The 20,973-nt window shown below is 45.0% G+C and overlaps 1 protein-coding gene across 3 annotated transcripts in view; it reads right to left on the bottom strand.

Annotated features, from left to right (window-relative positions):
* ADAMTSL3 (ADAMTS like 3) overlaps window positions 1-20,973 on the bottom strand; it is a 410,995-nt gene that overhangs the window by 93,219 nt on the left and 296,803 nt on the right. For all 3 annotated transcript variants that reach the window (XR_016217636.1, XM_008275279.5, XM_089309514.1), the window contains exons 18-20: window positions 13,722-13,914; window positions 13,444-13,623; window positions 482-635 (exon numbers count right to left, since the gene is read on the bottom strand). Coding sequence is in view for 2 of the 3 variants with exons in the window: in XM_008275279.5 (XP_008273501.3) it covers window positions 482-635; window positions 13,444-13,623; window positions 13,722-13,914 (527 nt within the window). In the remaining variant the exon portion in view is untranslated. The remainder of the gene's footprint in view (window positions 1-481; window positions 636-13,443; window positions 13,624-13,721; window positions 13,915-20,973) is intronic.

Below are 20,973 nucleotides of genomic sequence, written 5' to 3'. Positions count from 1 at the left end.
GACTTCCAAAATAAATAAAAAATAAATCTTTAAATAAATAATTGAAGAAGTGTCCAAACAGAGTTAGATCATGCTTTCATCCTTATTGGTATTAAATTATACACAAGAAAAAAACATGGGAACACAGAAAACTACATAGTTCTTTGAGTAGAGTGAAGCTAAATATATTCCGAGTGACATGAGCCACGTAGCATTTCCGCTTACCTTCCATGACAAATGCTCATGAATTCTAAGTGGCAGAAGTCTTGGTGAAAGTGGAGGATCCAAATCCAAGTGAGGAAGCCTACAAGGTGCATCTGCTGAGTGGGCGGACACTTCTTAAAACCGCCTTTCTTAGAACTCGGTGTTTCACATTTTACCATTTACTGCCTAAAACAATTCTGAATTCTGCTCGATCCCCTGTACTCACAGCTCAGAAACATGTCGGTGCTGGAAGAGACATCGGGACAAACTGACCCAAATCAGCAGGTCACATACTTACTGCCGCACGCAGGCATCTGGCAAGCCCGGACGAGCGGGAGCCCCGGCAGACCCCGGCACATCACCTCACTGAGGACCACGCGCCGGCCCTTGGCCGTCAGCCTCTGACACACCTGCGTTCTCCTCTGGGTGCCGGCACCACAGCTGACGGAGCACTGCAATGAGAATCGTGCAGGCATCAACGGGGTGTGAGCGGGCAAAGCCAGCCAGCAGCCCCAGAGCCTCCCGGGGGTTCAGCAGGGGCCAGCAGCAAGGAAGCCATTTCCCGGGCTGGGGTCTCACCGAGGATACCCCGAGCTGCGTTCTGCTCTCCACTCCCCCTCTTCCTTTCTCTTCCCCTCCCCTGTTCGCTTCTCTTCTCCTTTCTCTCCTTTTCTTTTTCATTCTGCCCTGCCTCCCTTCCTCCCTCCTCCCTCCCTTCTCTCTTTTTCTCTCTCTCAGATTCTCTCTGAAATTCCAGTAATTCATTGTCATGGGACTTATTTTCCTGGTACTATGACATATAATTTATCTAATTTTTATTAGGTATTTTATGCCATTTATTTGAGCTATTTATATGGCAAAATGATTTTTAATAAAACCTCATCCTCATTGCCAAGAATCCAAGAGATAGAAATGTATAAAAAGATTTTAAAAAAAATCAATCCAACTCCTATACACAAAGTAACTTTCATTATGTCCACATGTAATTTTAATTCAAACATCTGATGCAATTTTATTAAGTACATTAGAAAAAAGAAATTAAAGTAAAAAGAATTGCTGAATGTCTTTTTTTTAAACCTTGTTTACATTCCCAAAAGAACACTCTAAAGTTAAAAGAAGATTCAAGAAACCAATAATGCATTTGGCTAGTGATGGTTTTTTTTTTTTTTTTAAAGATTTATTTATTTACTTGAAAGGCAGAGAGGCAAAGAAAGAGAAGGCCTTTCATCCTCTGGCTGACTCCCCAAAAGTCCACAACAGCTGGGGTCGGGCCAGGCTGAAGCCAGGAGCTGAAACTCTATCAGGGACTCCCACACAGTGGCATGAGCCCAAGTCATCTGCTGCTGCTTTCCCAGGTGCATTAGCTGGGAGCCGGATCAGAAGGGGAGCAACTGGCACTTTTATATGGGATGCCGGCCTGGCCTCTCAGGCCATAGCTTAACTCCCTGGGCCACCACACTGGCCACTGGTTAGTGATTCTTTTTTTTTTTTTTTTTTTTTTTTTGATGATACACTTGGACTTGAGCGAGTAACTACGTCTTGCTGACTAGCAAGGATGAGCAAATCAGCACACTACCATTTGCTCTCCAGCTCCTCTCCAAATTCCCAATTAGCTTTCATTATATCATTTAGATAATGTCAAATTTCTGATATTTATCTTCTGTTCCAGATTGTAGCGGCTAGCTGATTAGTCTTATGTATTTATGCACCTAAAACGAATGCATCACTCATATTCCATCTTTCTGACACATCTCTGGATTTGAGGCATCCTTGTGTCTCATCATGACCCTACAGGGTTTCCCAGAAAGGCTGATCAGAATGGCAATCTTTGGCTGCCTGTCTGTTGCCTTTCTCCACGAAGAACAACAGGACGAGGGAATTCATGGTCCTTGTACATTCTTTTTTTTTTTTTTTTTTTTTGACAGGCAGAGTGGACAGTGAGAGCGAGAGACAGAGAGAAAGGTCTTCCTTTGCCGTTGGTTCACCCTCCAATGGCCACCGCCGCCGGCGCGCTGCGGTCAGCGCACCGCGCTGATGCTGATCCGATGGCAGGAGCCAGGAGCCAGGTGCTTCTCCTGGTCTCCCATGGGGTGCAGGGCCCAAGCACTTGGGCCATCCTCCACTGCACTCCCGGGCCACAGCAGAGAGCTGGCCTGGAAGAGGGGCAACCGGGACAGAATCCGGCGCCCCGACCGGGACTAGAACCCAGTGTGCCGGCGCCGCTAGGCGGAGGATTAGCCTAGTGAGCCGCGGCGCCGGCCTACATTCTTTTTCTAAGAACTGCGCACCTCCTGTGCCACTGTCTCGCACAGAACGCTCCTCTGAAGAAGGCTGAGGCCCAGGAGTGAGTTTTTGTGGTTTGTCTGTCTTGCCTTTTTTGCTCAGAAGCCCTTGAAGTCTGGCAGCTCACACACGCTGTGCCTCAGTGGGCCAGGTTGTCTTGGCACGTGTGCTATTGTGACTTGCAGATAAAGGTTTTTATGAAGGGGAGCTAAATTCCCTTACTTCGAATTTTTTTCTGCACCATTCAGTTTGTTCTTCTGAACACCAGTCCAGCTTACATCTGCTGTCCCTCAATTACCTGTCACATCCAACATCACTTCTAACAGCCGGCCTGACATCACGGCTCTCGTTTCCACGGCTCTGATATAGTCTCTTCCAGCCATGAGCTAGGGCAGGTGACATCAGTTGGTTATCTTCAACACCATCACCAACTCTCTTATTTTCCATACACACTCATATCTGTGTTCAGATTTTGGCATTGGATTGGGTGGCGGGACTAAGACAAGAGCCTCTTAAACAACCGGCTCACTCTGTGATAATTCAGCGACCTCCTGGCCTTTGCATACCTTTGCTTGGTATGAGGAGACACGGTTTTCCCCTTTAGCTCTGTCTGCCCCATGGTTCTACAGGGACATCCTGGGTCTTTTCCGGGTCAGCTCGTATTTCTCCATGCAGTCTCTGGACTCAAGTACCTTGGAGCAATCCATTTGGGACTGCGACACTTTGTCCTAGGGAAGTCTGCACTCTGCTTGGCCCTGGAGGAAGTACTAGTGAAATACCCTCGGCCTCCCTTCTCAATTTGGTCCAGATTTAAGGTCTTTGGCAGGTGTGTTTCATAATTTATAGTTTTTGGATTGTGGCCATTTCATTGTTCATTGAAGACAGAGTGTTCTCTTTCTTTCACTCTCTTTGGGGGTTTTTGGTTGAGTTTCAAAGGAGGAAAATGGAACTGAAAAGAGCCTTTATCAAGATGCTTAACAGAAATCTCTAATGACTATAATTTTTCTGCACAGAGGAAAGCTTTTTCAGGCTTTCAAACAGATACTTTAAAATTATCATTTCTCAAATTTTCATTTTTTAACCAAATCGAATCTAGGAGTCTGCCACACAGTAAAAATATTCTCAACTTTGTTCATGTAACAGAGTGGTTAGACAACTGCCAATCACTGCTCACAACACATCTCTTATGACACCCATTTGACCTGTTTTCCCCATTATGAGTGGTAGGCTGTCTCTGGACAAAGGTCATATGTGACTTTGTTTCTGCCAAGTTCTAAGTAAGGTAGCCATCAGACAATGTTCACAGTTCACACACAGGGAAGGTGACAGTCAATTCTTTTCATTACTACCCACAAAGCAACTTACACTAGAGCTTCTCTTAGGGTTTATTCTACAGACATCCCGTAGATTCCTCAGGAAACAACACAGCCTGAAGCCTCAGATCTCCACAACTGTCAGTGGGCTTTAAACCTGGAGGTCGACTTGGTAGAATACGACAACTGTGTCTTCCATGATCTTTCCCTTCACTATCTTAAATCTGGGGGTGGACATTGACACTGCGGTTAAGATGCTGTTTGGGAGGTCACTGGAGTGTTCAGGTTCAAGTTCCGGCTCTGCTTTCAATTCCAGGTTCCTGCTAAGACACACCCTGGGAGGCAGCTGGTGATGATGGCTCAAGCACTAGGTTGCCGGCCACCATGCAGAGACCGGGAGGGAGTTCTAGGAACCTGGCTTTGGCTTGGTCCAGCCCTGGTGGTATTAGCATTTGGGGAGTGAGCCAGCAGATGAAAGATCTCTCCACCTGTCTCCTTCAAACAACAACAGAAAGTATTAAATATGTTGCTCTAGTGTTTAATGGTATACACTGGTATTGTCAAGAATTCAATGCCAATATGATTTTTCTTCCTCAGCAGCTGACTTGATCCTTCTTGCCTACATGCACAAGTACATTTTTTCTTTCATTAAAAGCCAGTAGTTGGCTGGCACCGTGGCTCACTAGGCTAATCCTCTGCCTCGTGGCGCTGGCACACCAAGTTCTAGTCCCAGTCAGGGCGCTGGATTCTGTCCTGGTTGCCCCTCTTCCAGGCCAGCTCTCTGCTGTGGCCAGGGAGTGCAGTGGAGGATGGCCCAAGTGCTTGGACCCTGCACCCCATGGGAGACCAGGAAAAAGCACCTGGCTCCTGCCATCAGATCAGCGTGGTGCACCGGCCGCAGCGTGCTGGCCACGGCAGCCATTGGAGGGTGAACCAACGGCAAAGGAAGACCTTCTCTCTGTCTCTCTCTCTCACTGTCCACCCTGCCTGTCAAAAAAAAAAAGCCAGTAGTTTTAATAGAATATGTCTTGATCTTGGCCATTCTGGATCAATTTTTGCAGGCTATATGCAATGCCCTTTTGACATGGAAAATTGAAGTTTTTTTTATAGTTTGGTTCTTCTGCATTGTTTCAGGGGTTTTCTTTTCCTGGGACTTGATATTCATAGGACTTTCTTTCCCTCTCTTTTATTTCTGTCCCTTTCACTTGACTACTTTTTACTACTCTTTGACTCTCTTCAGTTCTCTCTTCCTCTGTTTGCCTGATGGCACGGTCTATGTCTGCTCATTCCTGGGTTCCCCCTCCTTTAGGCTGTGTTCTGCAGATTTTCCCCTCAATCTCGTTTCTGATGTGTTTCCATAGATTTCTTAGTTTCTTCCAGCTCATTTTGTCATATGAAGTTACGTTTCCATCTGCTTCCAGACCACATTTCATTATGTTGGTGTCTTATCACAGCGTGGGGTCTGCTGAGGGCCCCACTCAGATAACATCGGTGGTCTTCTGTACCCCCAGGAAAGGAGGGTGTAAGGGGCGGAGTGTCGGGGTAGTCATCGTCACTGTGAAGGGATCCCTCCTCCAGAGGTGAAAAAGGAGTCTTCGACAGTTTGTCACAGTTCTAAGATTTGCATCTTCTGGACTCCCCGGCTCGGGACAACGCCTTTGTTTAGCCCTTGAGTTCCTGCACACCTGGGATGATGACCATGACACTCTTTCCCAGCTACCTGGGAAGTCCGTTCTGGTGCTCTCTGGTCTTCTTAAGGCTGGGGCTGTGTGATCGTCCTTGCACTCAGCCACCCTCTGCAAACTCGAGTCCTCTTGCAGCTTCACACTCTGGTCTCGGGTCTACTTTCCTTGGTAGCAGGATTACTTCCTTGTTGTGGTACTGATTGACTCCCATGCTCCATGGCTCTTGGTCTTGTGTCTTCCTTTTCTTAGCTCTGCCTGGCTGCTGTGTTTGTGGTTTCTGTACACCGTCTCCTGTTGTGTGTGGCTTGGCCTCATTCACTTCTATTACTTTTTCTGTTAAAGTCGTCTGTGTTTTCTTTCCTTTTCTCTGGCAAGGGCAATTGCTCTGTTGGTTTTCTGGTAAGTGCTTTGGGAATATTAAGTAACTATATGACCACCATGATTTTGCTTCACCGAAAGCCGCCTCATCATTTTATTTAAAGAACAGAAAGGCACAGAGAGAAAAGAAGATGGAGACAGACACACACACACACACAGATCTCCCATCCACCGGGTCATTCTGCACATGTCCCCAACAGCCACGGCTGGGCCTGGACAAAGCTGGGAGCCAGGACCTCAACCCACATGAATGGCAGGTACCCAACCTCGACAGCCATCACCTGCTGCCTCTGAGGGTGTGCATCACCAGGAAGCTGGATTGGAAGCAGGGGAGCCCAGGGACGCAAACCAGGCATTCCAGTTAGGATTCCAAGGGGAAACTTAACCACTATGCCAAACACCCATCCCCTCCTAATAATTTTTAAAGAAAATAGTGTTAAAATACACTATGAGATATCATAGTACTCATCTCCCATGGCTTCCACCACCACTTACATGTGGTGATTCCCATAATTATAACCTGGGTGTAGATCTCTACTGAGCTATAATTCTTTATTGATTCCTTTATATACTCTCACAGTTCATGTTTCAAAGCTATACCCATTTTATCTCCCTTTCATATCACCTTCTTAGCATGCTTCTTCTATCATTAACTTTAAAACGAACGTCACCTGTCCATTAGTTTTCCAGGACAGAAATCTGCACTACTTCTCCCTTCTGCTTATTTCCTGTCAATTCCATTACCCAATAGGTCAGTTACATTTCCTGCATGGGTTTCAAAAGTTATCTGTTATTCTCTATCCCAACTGCTTAATCATCCCTCACTGGTTTTATTAAAATCTTTATCTGCAAAGTCTCTCAAGCTCCAGTTCCTTCTTTCTGTAATACTGCTGCAGCCAGAATTATACAACTACAACTCTGCATTTGATTTCCCTATTCAAATATCATCCACTGTACCTTTGGTGATCACAGAGATAATGCAAATACCCAAAGTCTTTCCCAAGCTGGTTGAACCCTCCCCTTTGCATTTCACACAAGTCTGCACTTTTTTTTTTTTAATTTCATTTGAAAGGCATACAGAGAGTAAAAAAGGAGACAGACAGACAGATCTTCAAATGCCTGCAACATCCAAGGATAGGCTGGGCCAATCCCAGGAGCATAGAACTCCATCCAGGTTTCCCACACAAACGGCAGGAACCCAAGTACTTGAGATATTTGATGTCTTCTAAAGAGTGCATTAACAGGAAGCTAGAAATCAGGAGCAGAGTTGGGACCTGAACCGAGGTGCTGACACCACTGTACCAAATACCACCCCCTGCAGTCATTTTTTAATTAGCATTGCCTATAACACTCTCCTGGAATTCAGGGAGACTTAGATGTTTTCCTTTAATTTTCTCATAGCTATGTATGTAGGACACTTTCATTGGACTTTTTTTTTTTTTTTACACAATAACAAACACTATTTCGTCTGCTTGCCTGATTAAACTATGAGTTCGTTGAAGACGGTATTCTTGTTTAGTCCATTGTTTTGTGCCTGGGGTTATCAACACAGCAGCATTCAGCAAATGTCTGTGGATTAAATGACTGAGCACACAGGGCTGTGGAAAACAGGCACAGACAGTTGAATGGAAGCTTTCATAAGTCTCTTTCCTGAAGCAAGTATTTGTCAAGCACCAAGTCAGGTGTTTGTACATACAGAAATGGTTCTTTCTCTCTGGCAGCTACAATCCAGTCAAGATAGTGAGGTGCATTCATATTGTAAGTGTGTGTGTGTGTGTGTGTGTGTGTGTGTGCGGGGTGATTTAAAATATGCAGAACGGGTACGAGTGCATGGACTTGAATGCACAGAGTGTAGTTTGAATGAGTTAAAGTATGAGTTAACTATCAGACTGAATCCCAAAAGACTGTTATTCAAGTTCAAGAGTGACTATCTACATCGTGACTGGTAATAAGATACTCACAATTAAGACCACAAAAATTGTAATAAAAGCATGAAAGTTTTATAATGAACCTATAGAGCTGGACTATTTTATTTACAGGAGATACGTCTGAATGAAGAGTTCATGCTTTTGGATCAAAGACCCTGGATAAAAACCAAACTAAATCTGCAAGATTAGGGTTGACAGAGTGGTTCGTCAAACAGAGAGCTGTTATTCCTTGGCCCCAACAAACACCATTTATGAAGATAAAGATAAGAAAATGTCTTAGAGAAGCCCAGCCAAGCCTCTTAGACTTTGTTGAAAGGAGTGCAGAGGTTAGAATTTTTTGAAAGCCTTTCTATCTTAAGCACCACCAATGGGCTGAAAGTGTGTGTGTGTGTGTGTGTGTGTGAATAAACCTTTCCTGCACTTGTATGCTGCTAAGTGTTTCACAACAGGTCCCTCGGGGGAAAGAACCCTGATTGTTTTTCCAACGTTTGTGGAATGAACACTCCCATCATTGCTGATTTTAAGCTATCCACCGGATGTCACTGAGCACAAGCTGGGAGGGGATCTTAACTGGCTCTCCCCAGCCAATGAGAACTGGCTCTAACACACTATTGCCTTCATGAGTCATGATTAATAAATGCATTAAAAACTGGAAGGCCATATTAGGACATCCACATGTCCTGGACAGAACTTGAGCTATTCTTTGTAAAAATTTCTCAATGATGGTAGTCTTTTCTTGTTTACTTCGTGTATGGATATGTATTTCAAGAATTGAAGGGTTGGCAGGCATAGGTAATTGAATATAGGAAGTGCATAAGTCACAGATAATTACAAGTATTTGGAAGATGGTGGTACACCGACAGAGACGGGAAGCAGGCTGGGGAAGGTGCTCCAAAAATTTCATTGGAAAATACAATGAAAAGATTATTTTGGTGCAAAAAATTGAAAGTTCCATAGATAGCTCTTCCATAATATACATTTCCATGAATTTTTTGAGGCTCCATATCTGCAGAGCTGGGGATGTGGCATCTATTCCTAGAGTTGGAGACTCTCCTGTAGACGTTAAAGAAATTAGGACACAGAATCCACCACAGAGAAAAAAAAAAGCAATGCAGATCGAAAGGTCAAATATAGAGGGAGACTTGCAAGAAGACAAGCTAGCAGCAAAGAGGCAGTCAGATTTGTAGGAAAAAATACTAAAGCACCAAGAAATACCATAAAGGGGAAAGAAGAAGGTAGACAGAACGGCCAAATGTCTCATCAACGTGTAGAGAATACAGAATGAGGAGGAGGAGGCTGGATTTCAGCCCAGGGGTAGGGGCACCAAACAGGTGTAGTCTGTGGATCACAGGACTCCCCATTTGGGAAGACTCCGTGCATGAGCCAATGGTCCTCTCTTGCAACTTGATAAACTGTGGGTAAGAACTGAAGGCTCCCTTCTGCCTAAGGCTTGGTCCAGGTCCAGGAATGGAAGCAAACTGCTGAGCCAGTGATGGACAAACCGCAAACATGCCGTGAACAGAACGAATGTCGGGACAAGAGGACTATTGGGCCAAGAGGACCAGCTCCGTGAAGAATGGAGGTCCTGGCACAGCTCCTCAGCCTTTCAGCGTCCAGGTTAATGGCCAGTTTTAATGTGGGGAGACTTCATCCAGAACCACAAAATGGATGACTGCCCCCAAGTGAGCCATTCTGCAGCAGAACTACCCATCTGGCAGGAAGCTTTAGGGAACGGTGGCAATTTGGTGCCAGAGTTTCTGCCAACACAAAGCAGCTCTGAAATGGAGGGAAATTTCAGCTAATGGAGAAAAACTGAGCCCGGCAGGAAACCCAAAGTGCCGGGCAGCAGGACGTGTGCCCGGTTGGACTGAATCTGGCTTTGGGAGTCCCAGGCTGACTACGGCTCTGCCTTCCTGTGCATGCACACCTGATGCTCCTACCAGTTGGGAGTTCCAGTTGTGGCTTTGGCTGGAGGTGAGAGGGAGTCTTGGTTGAGTTGAAGTCTTGGTATAGGAGAACGTGCTCCTTGCTCGGATGCATGGCTGCTAGGAAATTGACTGCCTTGGGTTCCATCCAGATCACCTGATTAACCTCCTTTTTTGTTTCCTCCTCTTGTTTTTTCTCTGCAAAAACTCCTTTCATTGAGTGATTTACCTCTCTTGCTTTAGCAGGTCTGAGCTTTTCGGAAGAACACCACTTCAGCTCTATGCTGAATTTTCTCTGACTTTGCAGACTTTTTTTTTTTTTTTTTTTTTGGACAGGCAGAGTGGACAGTGAGAGAGAGAGACAAAGAGAAAGGTCTTCCTTTTGCCGTTGGTTCACCCTCCAATGGCTGCCGCTGCTGGCGTGCTGCGGCCAGCGCACTGTGCTGATCCGAAGGCAGGAGCCAGGTGCTTCTCCTGGTCTCCCATGGGGTGCAGGGCCCAGGACTTGGGCCATCCTCCACTGCACTCCCTGGCCACAGCAGAGAGCTGGCCTGGAAGAGGGGCAACTGGGACAGAATCCGGCACCCCGACCGGGACTAGAACCTGGTGTGCCGGCACCGCAAGGCGGAGGATTAGCCTATTGAGCCGCTGCGCCAGCCCTTTGCAGACTCTTAAGGAAGAGCATTTACTGGTGGGGCTCTGTAGCATCCAGGGACCTTCCCACAATCACTTGGCCACTGGCCTCAAGGACAGCATACGCCAGATGAGAAGACCATATGGATGCCCAGGAAGTAGCTACCCTCTGAAATATCATAACTGTGAGTGACCAGTGGGGGTTGCTGTGTGATGTTAGGGAGTGGAAGACTTCCCAGAGGAGGAAGCTCAGAGCTGCACCCAGGATGATGTGAGGGCCACAACAAAAACAAAGACCCGAAGGCAAACACAAGGGTGCACGGTAAGGATGTGGCTTCAGTCTCCCGTCACTGGCAGCTGCACAGTCAGTTTGTCCCTGAGAGAAAGGACCAGGAAGGAAAGCAATGGTGTCACCATGCATCTGCACTCTAAAAGGCCAGTGAGGAGAGGTTTTTCCAGAAGACGAGACCAGAGGGAACTGTAAAATTTGTAGCGGAGGTATTTTATGGTATGATAGTGGCTTAATTTGATCCCTGGCTGCATCCAGAAACAAGTGCCCATTCTTCCAACAACCCCTGCGCACTCCTCCAACTCCACTCTTCTTGACTCTTCCTCTGAGCTAAGGCAGCAACTGCTCTAAGAGATCATTGCTTATGGACTAAGCAATCCAAGCAAGGGTGAAGGGCCGGTAAGGAAATGCTTCTCAAACTTCAGTGTGTACCCAACCAGGAGGATCTGGTTGAGAGGCGGACTCTTTCCTTAGCTCTGGGTGGGACTTGCGAGTTTGCATTTCTTCCAGCTCCCAGCTGATGGCCACCAGATTGGTCCTCTGCCACACCAAGGGTACAAGGAAGCAAAGCATCCACAATGCCATTCGTTCCTTCAGCAATGGCATGGCCCCTTCCCTGCTGCAGCTCTGGCCTCAACCTTTCAGAGACAGCAAGTGAATTCTTCACCTATAACAACTGCCTACCCACCAGTCGGGTACCCTCCTCTCTAACCTGTGCCCAGATCCCCTGTTTTTGACCCAGTCTCAAAGGAGTTTCCAAAGGAATGATTGTGCCTTGGAGCCCATGTTGCTGCTTGTGTAAGTAGGAGGGGGAAAGAAAGCAAACCAGCTTCTGGTCACAAAGCTGATGTCGACCTTTCTTTCCCAGCCTAGGCTGGAGATGTTGTCTGTCCTGGAACGGCCACGCCTCTTAGTTTAGGACCCACCTGGAGGAACAGACAGTCCTCCTGTCCCTCATGTCACTGACTCCCAGGGGAGAATGTTGGCAAGTGGCATCATCTCCAGTTCCCTGTAAGGTGAACAGAGGAAGTGGAACACACTTCACCCTACAGCCAAAAATGTGGACTTGCCCTCATGGTGGGCGGGAAGGGCCAACTCCAGTAGATGCTTCCAGCCCAACTTTCTTACATTATTGTAACAATAACTGTAGTTAGAGAGGAACATGGGAGCTCAGAGAGGTCAGGAATTTCACACGGGAACACCCACCTTGCAGGCACTAAAACTCTTGCTAGTGCATGGGAGACGAGAGTGCACACCCTTTGTACTAAACTTGGGTCACACAATCTTGGGTTTGAGACCTATCTCCACCCTTGGGAAGTTTTTCTTTCCTTCCTTCTTCCCTCCCTCCCTCCTTCCCTCCCTCCCTTCCTTCCTTCCTTTTTAAAGATTTATTTATTTATTTATTTGAAAGGCAGAGTTACAGAGAGGCAGAGGCAGAGAGAGAGAGAGAGAGAGAGAGAGAGAGAGAGAGAGGTCTTGCATCCACTGATTCACTCCCCAAATGGCCACAATGGCCAGAGCTGGGCTGACCTGAAGCCAGGAGCCAGGAGCTTCTTCCAGGTCTCCCATGCAGGTGCAGAGGCCTAAGCATTTAGGCCATCTTCTACTGCTTTCCCAGGCCATAGCAGGGAGCTGGATTAGAAGATGAGCAGCAAGGACTTGAACTGGTGCTCATATGGGATGCTGGCATTGCAGGCAGTGGCTTTACCCACTATGCCTCAGCACCAGCCCTTAGGGGAGGTTTCTTAATCTGAATAAACGAACCTATGCCTTCTCATTGTAGAGATGGAGACACCATCTGCTCCCAGGGTTGCTGTGGTATGAGATGAGGGTGGCAGATTATGACTGTGCCCGATACTGAACCCGAGGACTTGGGGGCATTCTGGGAATGCCACTTACTGCCCTTTCTTATTTCTTGAGGTTACTTCTGAGGCTGCAGTTGGCTCTCTACATCTGGTGGCTGGGACATGAGATTACAAAATGCTCATAACATAACTGATAAGATACCTCGATTATCTACTTCAGAATCTGTGCTAACCCTCAGTTGAGGGTGCAGCCAAGGGCTGGAATTGGGGTAAAGGACTGGGATAAAGTACTTCCCGCTCAAGAAAGGCTACTCTGGCTAACTTACACTTGATTCTTCAACAACACGACTTAGAAGATTCTGAGCAAGCAGGTGACTTGACAGACAGTGGTAAGAATACTATGGGATGTCAAACGGTCTGGAGATGGGAGAGGGATACAGAAGCAGGGAGATCAAGTGGGCAATGTAATTACAATAGAAAGAACCCTTGGACTAAAGCTATGGGAGCCCAGGCAGCTTATTTAAGCTGGTGAGGTTCAATCTCTCCTGTACGAATTATAAAGCTTCATTCACTACTAGGCTGTGTTTTGGCATGCCTACACTGCAACAATGTTCTAAAAGTCTACTTCCTGCACTAATCCAAACTTCTGATGATAAAGGATAAAATTAGCAGGTGTGGAAACAAAACGTGGAGGGAGGGAAGGTGTGCAAGCTGTTCAGAAAGTTGAAAATACAAGATTTAATGATTAATTCCACACGAGAGGGTACCAGGAAGAGAGGAACCAAGAAGACTTTGAGTTTATCCTTCCAGACTGTGGTGCTGTTAGTTCCAGGAGGGTCTTGTTTGGGAGAAAGATGATGAAAGCTGTTTAAACAATATGAAGTCAAAGCTGAAAATAAATCATCGTGTTTAGGTCTGGACACCTGCCCAGCCCGCGGTGTGTGTGGGAGCCTCCTACGCACCTCACAGTAACCCCAGCCTCACCCTGCGGGATACTTAGGGGCTGACACACAAACCCTACCTGGGACCAGTTTCCTGCAGCTAAATGTGGCGGGCAGTCCATTCTGGCACAGGACTTGTGAGACGATGCCTTGGGCCCCGGGCACAGCTCATCCGAGAGGTTCAGAAAGCTGCCATCCGTCAGCAGCTGCCGACAGGTGACCCTCCGGTTCTGAGTGCCCCCGCCGCACGTCCTGGAACACTGGGGAGACGAGAGAAGGTGGAGCAGGGGCTCAGCGGGCTTTGTGCTGGTGCCACGCAGCAGTCACAGTGAGCCTCGGTATCCCCCGGCTGCCCTACCTGTCGCCATTCTTCAATGTGCCAGCTGGGCGGGCAGTCAAACTGATTGCAAGCTTGTAAGGCGTGGGGCTTTTCCTCTCTGCATTCCTCAGGGGCGGCTGGCGATTCCTCGGGATGAAGGCAGTACACGTCTCGGGTCTGGATGCCAACGCCACAGGTCGCTGAGCAGGGTCCCCAAGTGCCCATGTGCCACCTATGCCAAAATCAAGCGGGGACAGTTGAACAATGAGACAACGGGCAACAATCAGATCACAAACAAGTTCAAGTTCTTTTCTGGATGTCCAGACTCCAGAATCCATATTCAGATTCTGCAGCCTCAACACCTACACGGGACATAGTATTGAAAGGCGAGAAATGCCAGGGAAGAGTTAAAAGACCTTACTGGGGAAGGCCCACAGTGAAAAGGTTTATGGGGCCAGCACTGTGGCAAAAGGAGCTAAGCCCCTAGGCCACGGCCTGCAAAGCCGGCATTACTTATGGATGCTGGTTCAAGTCCTGGCTGCTCCATTCCCTGCTAATACTCCCGGGAAGGCAGCAGCAGTTGACCCAAGTGCTTGGGCCCCGGCCACCCACATAGGAGACCTGGATGGAGTTCCTGACTCCTGGCTTCATCCTGGCCCAGCCCTGACCATTGTGGCCAATTGGGGAGTGAACCAGGGGATAAAGGAGGATAAAAGCGCTCTCTCTCTCTCTCTCTGCCCACCCTCTGCCCTATGTAACTCTGCCTTTCAAATAATAATTTTTTTTTAAAAAAAATAAGGAGCAGGTTTGTTCCCCCTCCTGTCCTACCACCATATATCAAATGTAGAATCTGAGTTTTGTCTGGGGCAGGGTCCCAAGGCAATGGTGATTCATGTAGGTGTCAAAAGAGATTTCAAATGCTTGAAAGCACACTTCAGGGAATCTTTAGGGCACCTGGACTCATTATTTGGAATATCCCTAAGAAGATTCTTTTATGTTAACGTTGGGTTTATAACATAAGTATGTAATGTGATTCCTGTCCAATAAGATCTTGGAAAAAATCAGATTTTCTCATGAAACATCTGTGAAAATGAACAGCCAGGCAGCTGCGTTCCATGCATGCTTCCAAGCTGCCTTGAAGGAAGACTCTTCCACTTCACTCGCCCACCAGAAGCCAAGGAGAGCACCGAGTCTTCCATACCCACAACAACCCGGGACGGTAGCATGTTAAAAAGTCTCTTCTCATCTGATGGATGAGAAATTATACATGATGCTGTTGTAATCTGTGCAAATTAAACTTTTAGCACACATGCACTCTTAACTAGTCACTGGAGAGATACATCATGAGGAAACAATTTTAAAATACTTAAACATGTACCTAAGAGGATGTTGGCTCAAAGATGGTTTGTAATACCAAAGAAAAAATTAAATCAACTTTTATAAATTGCAAGGAAATCACCAAATGTTTAACAATAAAGGACAAAATAAGGTCTACTCATACAGAACAAAACTAGTGATCATGAAAATAATAAAGCAGATATATAGTTATTAACATAGAAATATGCATACATTCATGCTGTATTTTTATTACAAAAGAAAGGCAGGTCATAAAACCATGTATATGGTATATATTTTTATATATTTATTAGTGTATACAGAAAAGAAATTTGGATAGTTATACATCAAAATGTTAATAGTGATAATATCTAAATGGTAGGTTTTTTAAAAAAGATTTATTTATTTATTTGAAAAAGTTACAGAGAGGCAGAGAGAGTGGTCTTCCATGCACTGGTTTACTACTTTGATGGTCACAATGGCTGGAGCTGTGCTGATCCAAAGCTGGGAGCCAGGAGTCTCTTCTGGGTCTCCCACGAGGGTGCAGCAGCCCATGGACTTGGGCCATCTTCCACTGCTTTTCCAGGCCATAGCAGGGAGCTGGATGGGAAGTGGAGCAGCCAGGACTCAAACCGGCGCCCATATGGGATGCCGGCGCTTCAGCCTGCGGCTTTACCCACTATGCCACAGTGCCGGCCCCAAAATTATAGGATTTTTATGTTCTTTATTTCCTGCTGTATTTAAAAATTTGTATTATAAGAAAAACTCATCAGAAAAAAGCTAAGTTAGTTCTCTGAAAAAATGAATTACTATTATGTAAAAGTGATTTTCAGGTGCAGATGCTTGGCACAGCAGTTAAAACACTGTTTCAGACACCTGCATCCATACCAGGGTACCTGGGGCCAGGTTCTGGTTCCACTTCCGATTCTATCTTCTTATAAACATGTATCCTGGGAGGCTCAAGTACTTGGGTCCCTGCCATTCATGTGGGAGACCCAGACTGAGTCCTTGGCTGCTGACTCCAGCCTGGCCCAACCCTGGCTGTTGAAGGCATTAGGGGAAGTGAACCAGCCAATAGGTCACTCACTATCTGTCTGCCTCTGTCCCTCTCTCTCTCTCTCTCTCTGCCTTTCAAATAAGATTTTTGTTTTTTAACTTCAAAGGTAATTTTCAGTTTTCCTCATTTTAATATTCTATAATAAAGATCTTTTAGTTGTATAAATAGGGGGAAATGAAAATTTTCTATAATAAACATATTTTAGTTGTGTAAACAAAGAGAACAATGAAGAGCACTTAAGGCAAATATGATAGGACAAAAAGTAAATTTGTGTTTACTAAAGGCAAATTTCTCAGTGAAGACATAATACACAAATATGGAGGTAGAAGAAAAAACATTCATATTCAGGAAATGTGAGCTACTAAATATAAGGAAAATGGACAGAAATATAATTACAACTTTTAAAGCTTTAAAATGCTTCTCTAAGCCCTTGGAATATCAGTAAGGAAAATACAAATAAGAATACAGAAAATTTAGGGGTTGGTGTTGTGACATCCCATACCAGTGCCAGTTCAAGTCCCAGCTGCTCCAATGCCAATCCAGCTCCCTGCTAATGCACATGGGAAAATGGCAGAGGGCGGCCCGAGTGCTTGGGCCCCTGCCACCCATGTGGGAGACCTGGATGGAGTTCCAGGCTTCTGGCTTTGGTTTGGCCTAGATAGGGCCATTGTAGAAATTTGGGGAATGAGCCTGTAGATGGAAATTCTCTGTCTCTATAACTCTGCCTTTTAAGTAAGTAAATAAATAAATCTTTAAAAATACATAGAAAATTTAATAATACACTTGAAAATATTGATGAAAAAGACAATTTTTGGGAAACTATAAAAGCTTCATTCAAGAAAGATACCGACCCCTGCTCTTTGTGGTCTGGTTTAACACATTTGCAAGAGGCAGGTGAATTTCTCTATTATTTTAAATGTTTCAGAGTAGAAGTTGAAAGTGTTTTAATGCATATTACGAAGCTGGCAAAAATCCAAGCACAAACTCTGACATAGAAAGAAAAATAATTTGCATGTGATTAAATACTAAATCCTAAACAAATTATAAATCCTAAGGAAAAGAAAAGCAAGTTAATCAAAAGACTGAAACAATACTAAATTAATACTGTGGACTGAATGTTTGAGCCACCCCCAAACCCCTATGTTGAGATTCTCTCCCCCAGTGTCTTAGTGTTTGGAGATGAAACTCACAGGAAGTAACTAGGGTTAGATGGATCATGCGGGTGGGATTAGCGCCCTTAGGAGAAGAGACAGCAGGGAGCCTGCTCCGTTTCCACCCATGAGGACACAGCGGACTGTAAGCCGGCAGGAGAGCCCTCAGAAAACGACTCCTACTGGACTTGGATCTTGGGTTTCCCAGCCTCCAGAGCTGCAAGAAAATAAAGTTTGATTCTTGAAACCACCAGCCAGTGGTATTTTGCTAAGGAAATCCAAGCTGAAGAATATACTATACTTCCTGACTACAAGGAACTTAATTAGATATTTCCCCAATATTTAGAAATTATACAATAATATTTTAAAACATCCCTGGGTCAAAGAAGAAATCAGAATGGAAATTTGATAACATGTTTAATGCATGTTAATAAAAGTATAAAAGTTCAAAATTTGTAGGATGAAGCCTACTAAGATTAGAAGAAAACCAATAGTCTTAAATGCATATTAAAAAAAAAAGGGTTAAAAATAAGAGTCTAAGGCCTGATTACTACAAGGAGATACAAACTTTGAATGTTTGTATTTTTATTTATTTGCGAGACAGAGAGACAGAGAACACTCCCATCTGCTGGTTCCCTCTCCAATGGTTCCCATCCCACAGTGCCTGAGGTTGGCCCAGGGCCAGAGCCAGGAGCCCGGAGCCAGGAGCTCAATTCAGGTCTCCCTTGTGGGTGGCAGCGACACAACCACTTGAGCACCACTGATGTCCTGCCGGGGTCCACACTGATAGGAAAGTGGGGTCAGAGGCCAGAGCGGGGAAAAGAGTCCAGTCCCTCCCAAGTGGACTGTGAGCATCTCACGCCACCATCCTGACCACTAGATGAGTGCCTGCCCCTTGAACTGGCTTTTAATTCTAGACATTTCACAAATTCAGTTAATAAAAACACAACGTGTAAACATAATTTAGTAGTTCTATTCATTTAGCACATGCATAACTGCAAATATTCAGAACAAAGTCTAGAGTACTCCAGTATCTCTGTACTTTTGTCGAGCAAGATGAAAAAACTTTAGCAACCTTGAGCTACTCTTATCTGTTACTATTGTTGAGAATTCTCTTTTTCCCTTGGCTCTTTCCATACATCTTTGCTTTATTATTACTAGTATTACTTTAACTGTACGTATTTGTGTGTTACAGGGTGATAATTTGAAACACGTACTTGATGTGTGATGATCAAATCAGGTTGGTTTTTCACTATATTTTCATTATTTCCTCTGTTTCTGTATGTATTTTGCTTGATATTTTTGAGTCTACTCTCCCCTCTGCTATTTTTTTTAATATTTATTTACTTATTTATTTGAAAGTCAGAGTTAGAGAGAGAGAGAGATCTTTCATTTGCTGGTTCACTCCCCAGATGGCCCCAACAGCCAGGGCTAGGGCAGGCTGAAGCCAGGAGCCTACAATTCCATATGAGTCTCCCATATGGGTGGCAGAGACCCAAGGACTTGGGTCATCTGCTGTTTTCCCAGGCGCATTAGCAGGGAGCTGGATTGGAAGTGGAGCAGCCAGGACTTGAACCAGCACTCATATGGGATGTTGATGCGGTGAGGGGCAGCTTAATCCACTGTGCCACAACGCTGGCCCCAGTCCCTGTGCTGTCATTTATTTACAGAGCACTGGAATACTTTAAAGGGCTCACTCAACAACTCTAGGATTCATCAAAATCATTTCTACCCTCACAAACACTATGAGAGCTAAAAGCACTCCAACTGTAATCAACCCCTTCAGGTTGTAAAGTTTTACAAGGCTTTATTGTTCAATATTATTTTTATTTTAAAGCTCGTAAATCAGTCATTATTATTGATTTTCACTGTCAATGGCTTTTCTGAAAACAAACAAAAAAAATCAATGATGTTTACAATGTGCTTTGGTCATCATTCATTCTTGTATCACAGACTTTCCTGCCAGGATCATTTGCTTGCTTAATGAATCCAAGCTATAAGCATTGTCTTCAGTGGAAGTTTGCGTTTTTCTTCCTCTAGCCAGGCTAACATAATAGCAGTTAATGCTGATTGATCACCACGTGCCACTTCACTCATTTAATCTGCACATACCTCATCCCAGGACTGGAGTGCGCTGACTACTCCAATCTGAAAGTCTCCTTAGTTCATCCTGGTAGCGAGTGTTTCACTAAGCACACGACTGTAGGTTGGTGGTTATTTTGTTCTGAGCCACCAGAAGACAGCATTTCATTATTTCTCACGAGAAGAAAATGGTCGGTTTCGCTGTTCTTTCTCCTGTGAATCTTTTCTCTCTGGTGGATTCAAGATTTTCTTTATTTTTGGAGTCCAAAAGCTTAACAGCCATGTATCTGGGTGTAGATGTCCTTTCATTTATCCTGCTTGGAATGTGTTGTGGCTCTGATTCTTACAACTCATACTCTCCATTAATTCTGAAATAGTCTCAGCTATTATCTCTTTGAATACTAACTATTGCTTTCCGTGTGCAGCTCCATTTAGATATAAGGTTGATATTCTGAGTACTCCCCCGTGTCTTACTTCTGGTACGTTTTTCACATATCTCTTTACCTTGGTAATTTATTCAGACCTCTCCTCCAGTTCACCACAGTCCATAGCTTTTCAATTTCAATGATTATATTTTTTGCTTCTAGGTATTCCATTAGGCTGAATCATGCGAATTTGCAAAATTTCACCATCTTTGATCAAATTGGAATCTTCACTTATTTCAACCTAAATTGTGTTCTTTTAAAAATCTTTCAGATGTTTTTGACAATTTATTATTTCTAGTTTAGATTTTTTAATCTCCCATCATATCTTCTTTTTTTAGATTTATTTATTTATTTGAAAGGCAGAGTTACAGAGAGGCAGAGAGAGAGAGGGAGGGATGGTGAGAGAGAGAGAGAGAGAGAGAGAGAGAGAGAGAGAAAGAGACAGAAAGAAAGGTCTTCCATCCGCTGCTTCACTCCCCAAATGGCTACAACAGCTGAAGATGGGCTGATCTGGAGCCAAAACTTTTTCCTGGTCTCCCATGCAGGTGCAGGGACCCAAGGACTTGAGCCATCTTCTATTGCTTTCCTAGGGGACAGCAGAGAGATGGATTGCAAGTGGAGTAGGCGGGACTTGAAGCATTGCCCATATGGGATGCCAGCACTGCAGCTGGTGGCTTTAACAGCTACACCAGCCCTGGTCTTATATCTCTACATTCATTAGCAGGTCAGCATGTGGGCACAGTGGGATCAGCTACCCCTGCAATACCAGCATTCTGTATGAGAGCAGGATTGAGTCCTGGCCAACTCTACTTCTCATCTACTCCCTTCTAATGCACCTGGGAAAGCAGCAGAAGATGACCCAAATATTTGGGTTCCTGCACCCATTTGGGAGATCTGGATGGAGTTCTGGGCTCCTGGCTTCTACCTAGCCCAGACCCAGCCATTGTGGCCATTTGGGGAGTGAACCAGAAGATGGAAGGTCTGTCTGTCTGTCTGTCTCTCTCCCCTTCTCCCTTTCTCTCTCTCCCTCTGTAACTCTGCCTTTCAAATAAAACAATCTTAAAATGAAATAAAATGTTAAATTTATGTTAACATTCTGTACTCGATAATTCCAATATCTGATTCTGCTGCTTCCCACACACTGTTTCTTCATGAGTTACTGTTTGGTTTCTGATTATCAGCTCATTCTTGTTAGCTCCTTGTGGGAATCTTACAACCTGGGCAGGAGACCCATTCCTCTG

Source organism: Oryctolagus cuniculus, chromosome 12 (assembly GCF_051225735.1).
Source record: "Oryctolagus cuniculus isolate XC-2025 breed Fujian yellow rabbit chromosome 12, ASM5122573v1, whole genome shotgun sequence".
Lineage (NCBI taxonomy): Eukaryota > Metazoa > Chordata > Mammalia > Lagomorpha > Leporidae > Oryctolagus > Oryctolagus cuniculus.
The sequence above is the reverse complement of the archived record's forward strand: the minus strand, read 5'-3'. Positions and strand labels throughout refer to the sequence as shown.